General features: G+C 27.2%; 1 protein-coding gene and 1 pseudogene across 1 annotated transcript in view; both read right to left on the bottom strand.

The window, feature by feature from the left end:
- On the bottom strand, nucleotides 1-94 carry LOC112210083 (U6 spliceosomal RNA; annotated as a pseudogene).
- LOC106682627 (enolase-phosphatase E1) overlaps nucleotides 1-9,262 on the bottom strand; it is a gene marked incomplete in the record, with an annotated part of 62,639 nt that overhangs the window by 24,296 nt on the left and 29,081 nt on the right. The window contains 2 exon segments of the mRNA XM_067046027.1: nucleotides 4,449-4,508; nucleotides 6,101-6,274. Coding sequence (XP_066902128.1) covers nucleotides 4,449-4,508; nucleotides 6,101-6,274 — 234 coding nt within the window.

Below are 9,262 nucleotides of genomic sequence, written 5' to 3'. Positions count from 1 at the left end.
GCTTCACGATTTTGCGTGTCATCCTTGCGCAGGGGCCATGCTAATCTTCTCTGTATCGTTCCAATTTTAGTATATGTACCGCCGAAGCGAGTACAAAAAAAAAAAAAAAAATACAATGTTTATAATAAATACATTTATTCTCTTCTTGGGCAACTTGGGAATACTGCGTTATACTCTCCTCTTCAGCATAATATAATTCACTGTTTGTTTAAAAACAGTACACTTAATAAATAAAAGTTAAAAGCATTATTATTTTAATTTTTATGATGAAACGATGCTACTTGATCAATGATTTAGAGTAGAAAAGTAATGAAACAAGTCAAAGCATTAATATATCATTCCAGAGACATCTCGTCTTTTTCAACATTTTGTAGGATTCCTACATAATTTTATCAGTCTCCAAAAATGTTTCCAGATTTCTCTATAAGATGAAGCATTCATCATTAAATTTTTTTTTATGGAAATAAGTTTTTGGATTTAAAAAAAAAAAAAACTTTCAAGTTACAAAATATCACAGCTTAAGTGACAATTGGAACTTGGTACCTGATACATAATTTGCTCTTTTAACAAACATATTTCACAGAAAATTGTAATCCCCCCACAAAACAAAAATAAATCAAAACATTTTAAAGCCAAGCTCTTCTTTTCAACGGTTTATAATGACATGACAGATAATTTTTACACCTTTATTAAACTAGTTAATAAAATTAATTGAACATTAAAATATTATACTAACAGCAATCCTCACTTATTTACAAAATAAGAAAAAAAGAGGAAGTAATTTCTAATGATTATTAAAAATAATAATAATAATAATATTCAAGTAAGTATAATTATTAATGAAATTGGTAATTATACACTTACAACTCAACGTTATAAAAAACAATAATTATATAATCTTCATTATTTAGTTTGCTTCCATATATAATCTTCTTTCTTCAATTTGGATTCTTTCTTCGCAAGTTGCAAACAAAAATAAAATCAAACGTTTCTCCACAGGTAATTTAAGCCTTGATGGATCTACGTTGAGCAGAAAGCCTCCAAAAGAGCACTGCGAATAATGAACATTGTTGAGGTATGACATAAGCCCATTCGTCGATAAAATAATTCAAAACAAAAATTATATAAAAGGGGTTCCCAGATGTGTAAAGCATACCATGGTATGCGAAAAGAAACAAAAAAGCTATGGATATCTTTAAAAAGTTCAATAAGGGATCACAATTTTTTTTTTAAAGTTATTATTGAATGTAGCAGTTATATAATACCAACAAAAATAATCTAAGATTGTTACTGAACCAAAGAAGAATGTAATTAGTATTGTAGAGAACTTTAAAAGAAAGTTGAGCTCCAGCTTAAAAATATTTAGCTTTTCTTCACTAAGTCTAAATTTCTTACTCTTGATGGATACACTCATAATTTTACAACTCTTTATTAACTTTTGATTTTAAAACCTAATTTTCAATTTTTTAAGCAAATTTACATTAATATATATTGATTGATATATTAAGATATATTGGAAGATAATTCAGGTAGTAGTCAAGAAAGGTACAAAATAGCAAAATGACTATGAAAATGAACATAAACAATGTTCTGTTCTATTTTGCATGGATTCATGAGGGTCGAATTCTTGACAGTAGTACATGAACTCGGAACCTTGAAGGCACACTGATCATTAGAACACAACACATTTTTAAGTATAGTATTCAGCCGTGATGAAGCCCTGCAAAGTGGGGTGCAATAAATAATATTTCTGCAATTTTTTACCTTTCTTGATCGCAACCCGGACCATCATCCTACAATCAAGAACCAATTATCTGACAAAACACAAAGCCAGGGAACCCCTACTAAATATAATTGTTTTTTAAATAATATAAATTGTTATAACATTCATTCAGATAGGAAAAAAATATTAAAAATAAATAAAATCATGATACCGACCAAACCTATAAAATACATCATACAAAATTAGTATCTCAACAGTGAAACTCCCAAGTAGTAACGGATGCACCCAAGTTAAAACATATTTATAATGAAACGTTATCGTTGAGCATAGAATCAATGTGAGGAAAAGATGACAAGGTGTGCGGTCCATAATAGTAAACAGAAATAAGTGAAACTCATATTATTTATGCTTATTTTTCGGGCTAAATTTCAGGGCCTTCACTAAGACTGAAAACAAAACTAGGTAACAACCATTAGAGCGTTAACAAAAAAAAGAAACAGTATAACTAGAAATTAAGAAAATAAAGGAATGATACTAAATGAAGACAAATAGAATATTGCAATAAGAATTTTGTTTTTATTAAATCAGAAAAGTAGATCCAGTATGGTCTGACCAAATAACAACATCTACGGGTCGGTGCCAAAATATCACAAATGAAGTGATATAAATGAAATTCATTAGTCACACTTCTGATTATTACGGTGCTGTGGAAGCTACAACGATTTATAAGCTAAAATGGTATGAATTAATCTCAAATGATAAAACTAATAATTCAACTAAACAAATACTAAAATAAAAATAAAGTAAAAAAATATATAATAATAACAGTAAAAATAATTGAAAGAACTTATGAAGAGAATATTAATTATACAAATTTATAATTAATGAATTAATAATAATGAACCAATGAATCTGTAATAAGTACAGAGTGAACTTTGTTAAAAATAAGAACACAAATGTTCTTTTTCTAATATTTTCAATGTTTGTTAGTAATTTTTTAAATAAAAATTCTTACCTTTGCAATATTATATTTACTTGGTTTTAGCATTATTTATCTTCTTAAAATCTAGTTATACTGTTTCTTTGTTTTTATTTTTTTCTTTCGTATTCATATGTTTGTTATCTAGTTTTATTTTCAACCCTGATGAAGACCCGAAGTTTCGGCCAATACGTCAGTCAGCAAAAATAAAATAAGTTTTATTTATTTGTGTTTACTATTACTGACCGCAGCTCTGATAATCTTTTTCTCACATTAACACATGTTTAAAATATACCGTTAATTTAAAATGCATGGTGAAAAAAAGGAAACTTATTTATTCTCCAACTAATTGAAAAAACTATTACTGAAAAATATAATTCATAATAAGACCAGAAAGTGAAAATCTTATGAATTATTAAATAGGATTACATTACTTTTTTTTTTTTTTAAACATAGAAGTTAAGAATAACAAATCATTATTAGCTATTATAAATTATTACGTTGAAATGACAAGAAAATCAATAAATGAAATAGGAAATACAGTGTAATCTCGGTAATCAGAATTTTGGTATTCCAAACATCCCAGTAAACCGACCCGAAAAAAAAGTTACTTATTTTGAGAAAACTCAGCAGGCAATAAAATTTTTGTTTTCCAATAAAGTGCACATTTTTAACTTCCCGATCTATAGGAAAGTTAATGTAATCACTATGAAAATTGAAACTGGAAATGTTTAGGTTCGATATTGGGTAGTGTTTATAATATATTTCGCTGGAATTATAAATACATAATATATATTGTATAAATCATTTTATAAATATTAGAAATAAGTGGAATGCAAATATTGTTGGTGAAATCATTTTTTTTTTTTTTTTTTATCACGTTATAAATAAATCCATTCAAAGAGTTTTTTTTTTTATTTATACATTTAACAAAGTAAATCATCACTCAGCATTACTGAAGATGTAAAAGAAAGCATGTTTCTTTTTAAATTTTTTAAAACTTCTAACTATCAAATTTCCAATAAAATAACAAATATTAAATAAATAAAAACACTTATGTAATTCATATTGTTGAATTTTTTACACCATTTTTCCAACTGCTTTCTGTAATCCGAACACCCCCCTGCAACAATTAGTTCGGGCTACGAAGATTAGACAGTAAACAGAAAAGAAGCTCTGAAAATTTGTATTACATTAACCCAGCATCGGCATTCATCAGTACCATGACACGCATATGCTGCAAAGCAATCTCAACCTGGCTTCGCTTCTAATAAACTTAATTTTTTTTTATTATTATGAGATTCTAATAAAAGAAAGTAAATTTTTATAACCCTTTTATTACATGATAAATATATAAAAGAATAAAAAAGAACATAAAAAAAGTTACGATTCGTTCCTTAAGACCTTATGGGCTGTTAGCTACAGGAGCTTCACTGAAGATATCTTGACGAATGGCTCACATCAGAAACCCACAACAATGAACTGAATTGACAAAACAAAAATAATATATTGATCTCTGATGGAGATACTGTGCTTGTCATCCATATCATAAATTATTCGAAAGACACATCAAACCAAAAAAAGAAAAATGTCATGCCTATAATACTAGACTATCCTCAATAAGTCGTTAACTTATAAAAGACGATATCAACATTTTTTTATTATGGCAGTACTAATCATGCTCGAAATATTTCCTAGTTATGGCAAAAACTACTAAAGGTGAATTATTGACTCATGCTGACTTACCAACAGTAGCTCCACACTCTTTTTCGTTTTCAGTTGCTTCCTTTGTTTCTTCTTCAGCACCTAAAGAGAACCACCTTCTATTTTAGACACAAGTATAATTACTTCACTCATATTCATTATTAGGACTTAAATCTGTACAATGTCAACTGAATAAGAAATACAATATGAGGTACTTGGTTGTAAAACTGGTATTAAAAATGGTAAATGACTCCTGGTTGAAGGAATAATATATAACATAACCTGTGTCAGGTGTAATGGCTCAGGGACTAGTGAAAATAAAAAAATAACAATATCATTAATCAAGAATTGTTCTTAGTTATTATTTACATATATAATGATACAATCATTTTTAATTTTTAAATAAAAAAAGAATAAGTTTTTCTTAAATATTTATTTTCATTAATTAATATAATTTGGTAGGTGTTTATACTAGATTCTACTTAATTTATTGTTATGTATATTTCCAAGTTATTATGTTATTATTTCTTATTTTTGTTCTTCTATAGGGGTATTCATGATCTTTGGTTTAACATGTTAAAGCGTGTTAAATGGAAAAACTCATATTAAATGGAGAAAGATTTCCTTTTTAAATCATGTTAAAACGAAATAACATATAACATGGTTGAGAGTCTGTTACTAGGTCTGTTAAATGCAGAATGACATCACGCAATAGACCAGCTGAACTCGTCACCATTTTGTTTGTTGCCATGTTATTTAAGGTTACGTGCTCGTAGTTTGTGTTATAATTGTGTTAATATTGTTTTGGATGTTTTTATAAGTAATAAAGCATATTGTCAATTAGCTTATCTTTAATCTCTTTCTTGCACGTTAGAAGATCAACAAATCACTCAGTAGTCAAACTTTTACTTTTCACTCAATTTAAGCATGTTTTTATAAATTACTTTAATGAAAACTTATTAGTAAACAATAACATGAAGTTTTGGAAGGAAAAGTTTTAAAATAAGATGCTCAGAAAAGCCGCTGGGAGGTCTTGTTAAATTAACAGTCAGGCAATCGGTTGATTGTCAATTTTGTATTTAATAGGTGTGGATATAAATAAAAAGAGAATAAAAAATCAGAGCTGTGCCGTTACCAGTACCCATCCTTTTGGACCACAAAAAACCCATATTTTTAAATATAAAAATTCATAATAATATAAAAATGTATAAGTTTTATTTAAAAGAAAAAAGAATATTTACATATTTTTTTTCTTTTCTTTAATATATCTATAAGTAATAGTTAAATTTATTTAAATTTGTTTTTCCCAGCTTTTTTTATTAGGTTATTTTTTTTCTCTTTTTTCCGATGTTTTTATATCTATAATGTATAAATTAATATATTTATACTCAAGATTTATTTTTTAAAAAATATATATTGCTCTTAAAGTTGTATAAATTTTTACTTATATTTGAGCACTAGTTACTTTTTTTCTAAAAATAAATTGAAAAAAAAATTTTAATTACCTATTTTTAATCTACAGAAAAACATACGGACTCTTTTTTTCTTTTAATTTAATATTTTTTAATGCAGACCTAAACTTATTTTTGTAAATAATAAATAAAATTAATTGAAATAATCATTTAAATTAATTTTTGGCCACCATGACAAGTAGAAAAAAAAAAGCAGTAGGATTACAATCAATATTTACTAACCTTGAGAAGTTTCATTTTCGACAAGTTTTGACATTTCTTCATTTTCGACAAGTTTTGGCATTTCTTCATTTTCGACAAGTTTTGGCATTTCTTCATTTTCAACATGTTTTGGCATTTCTTCATTTTCGACAACTTTAGCTGCTTCTTCTATATTCTCATGCAGTGGAGTTTCTTCTAAAATAAATTTAAAAAAAAAAAATTAGTATCTATCTGTACATTATTTTTTTCTTCTAAAATATGTACATGTATTATTTTAATAAATAAAATATTTTCCAATTCATTAAAAAAAAAAGAAATAAACTCATGTTAATATAAGATAAAACAAAAAATACTAAGGAGTCATATTAGACTATAAACTGTTAATCAATGAGCATATTCATTTAAAATTAGATAAAATACAAGGAGAATAAAATGAAAAAGTTTCCATACTTTAATAAAGATGTATAACTAAATAAATTGATATTCTATGAATCAGAAATAAGACCAATCATCAGAATTTCAAGTATGTTGTCTGACCTACAGCTCTTAATGATTAAACAGTACAGATTACTAACACAAAAATTGTTCTCTCTTAATCAAATTTGCTAGAACCTGTTCATTACCTTAAGTTTCCGCTTCCTATTTTGGGTAAATATTTCAAAAGTGATATAGGACCGTCACTAAAAAGGGGTTTCAGTGGGACAGGTTCGGCCAGGAAGGATTGCCTTTTAATATTTTCATTGCTATGATCTCTTGTAAGATTGTGACACGTCATACATAAACCAATATAGAGGTGTAGACAGTTGATCGTATATTAATACTTGAAGAAGTTTGTTGGGGGGTGCGGTCAGCAAAGAACAACATAAATAAACAAAACCATATTTATTTATTTTATGCCGTTTCGACCTGAGTTTCAGGTCTTCATCAGGGCTATAGAACAAAAGAGATAACAACAACATTTAGAGTAACATACAATTGAAAAGGAATAGTATACAAACAAATTTAGAATTATATAAAATATTGAATTAAATCATAAATGATAAAAAGTGATAACTGATAATTGAATAGTATTTATGATCATTTTTATCATTTATGATTTAATTCAATATTTTATATAATTCTAAATTTGTTTGTATACTATTCCTTTTCAATTATATGTTACTCTAAATGTTGTTATCTCTTTTGTTCTATAGCCCTGATGAAGACCTGAAACTCAGGTCGAAACGTCGGCATAAAATAAATAAATATGGTTTTGTTTATTTATCTTGTTCTTTGCTGACCGCACCCCCCCAACAAACTTCTTCAAGAATAAACCAATAAAATATAAGTGTCTGTTTTAAAGGTAATATAAATAAGGCTACTACGGAGGGCGGGAGAGGAGGATTCCACACCAATTTCTAATTTACTCATTTACAGATTCATTTGTTCATTATTATTAATTCTCTAATCATACATTTGTATAATTATTATTCTCTTCATAAGATCTTTCAATTATTATTATTATTATTTCTTTTACTTTATTTTCATTTTAGTATTTGGGTAATTGAATTATTAGTTTTATCATTTGAGATTAATTCATACCATTTTAGCTTATAAATCGTTGTAGCTTCCACAGCACCGTAATAATCAGAAGTGTGACCAATAAATTTCATTTATATCACATCATTTGTGTTATTTTGGCACCGACCGGTAGATTTTATCATACTGCATCTGTTACTACTTGGGAGTTTCACTGTTGAGATACTAATATTGTATGATGTATTTTATAGGTTTGGTCAGTATCATGATTTTATTTATTTTTAATATTTTTTCCCTATCTGAATCATGTTATAACAATTTATATTATTAAAAAATTAATTATATTTAGTAGGGGTTCCCTGGCTTTGTGTTTGTCAGATAATTGGTTCTTCATTGTAGGATGATGGTCCGGGTTGCGATCAAGAAAGGTACAAAATGGCAGAAATATTATTTATTAGTCAGCGATTTTACACCCCACTTTCCAGGGCTTCATCACGGCCGAATACTATACTTAAAAATGTGTTGTGTTCTAGTGATCAGTGTGCCTTCAAGGTTCCGAGTTCATGTACTGTCAAAGATTCGACCCTCATGAATCCATGCAAAATAGAACAGAACATTGTTTATGTTTATTTTGCTATTTTGTACCTTTCTTGACTACTACCTGAATTATCTTCCAATATATCTTAATATATCAATCAATATATATTAATGTAAATTTGCTTAAAAAATTGAAAATTAGGTTTTAAAATCAAAAGTTAATAAAGAATTGTAAAATTATGAGTGTATCCATCAAGAGTAAAACAGAACAGGTTGAATAAATATAATAAAAATATACAATAGAAATACACCTCGTTCATGTAAAAAGTATTTGCATCTTAACATTTAACATATATCAATCATAGCCTTATGGTAATCTGTGTACAGTAATCAATAAAAAATTACTATGAAAAAAAAACTGTGGATGCTCAGAAAAAAATCTAAAGGAAATCAAGAATCTTTCATAAAAACAGAAAATTAAATAACAACACTTCAAATGATCGCTTTATTCTCAACCAAGTTTATTTCACTCTCCAATGTTTCAGCCCTTAGCCCACTATCAAGGAGATGACCCCATTATTCATTTGCCACAAATCATTAAAATTGTTTTTTTCACGATTTTGGCTAAATCTATAATTAAGGTTATCTCCTTGATAGTGGCCTAAAGGCCGAAATGTTGGAGAACGAAATAAACTTAGCTGAGAGTAAAATGGATCATTTGAAGTTGTGTTGCTATTACAATTGACCACTCTCAAACAATTAATAGAAATTATGAGAAGATAGTTGACCGTGGATAATATATGGGACAAGAAGATGGTTGGGGGTGCAGTTAGAGAATAACACAAATAAGTTTAAAATATTACTGCCAATGTTTCGGCCAGAATTTCTAGTCTTCATCAGGGCTAATAACAAAAAATAAGAAAACAACCGATGAATAAAAGGATAAATAGAAAGATTAAAGTAAATAATTGTACAGAATGAAAATAGATAAAAACAAAGTACTGAAAGAAGTGGAAAATAAAATGAAATCATACTTAAATTTTAATGATTAAAATCGTAAGTAAAATAACATAATTAATGAAATAAAAATATAAAGTTATATAATACAAAGAACAACGAAATATGAAT

Source organism: Halyomorpha halys, unplaced genomic scaffold (genome assembly GCF_000696795.3).
Source record: "Halyomorpha halys isolate HHAL.00 unplaced genomic scaffold, Hhal_1.1 Scaffold24.1, whole genome shotgun sequence".
Taxonomy (NCBI): domain Eukaryota; kingdom Metazoa; phylum Arthropoda; class Insecta; order Hemiptera; family Pentatomidae; genus Halyomorpha; species Halyomorpha halys.
This window is presented reverse-complemented; position numbering and strand designations above follow the sequence as displayed.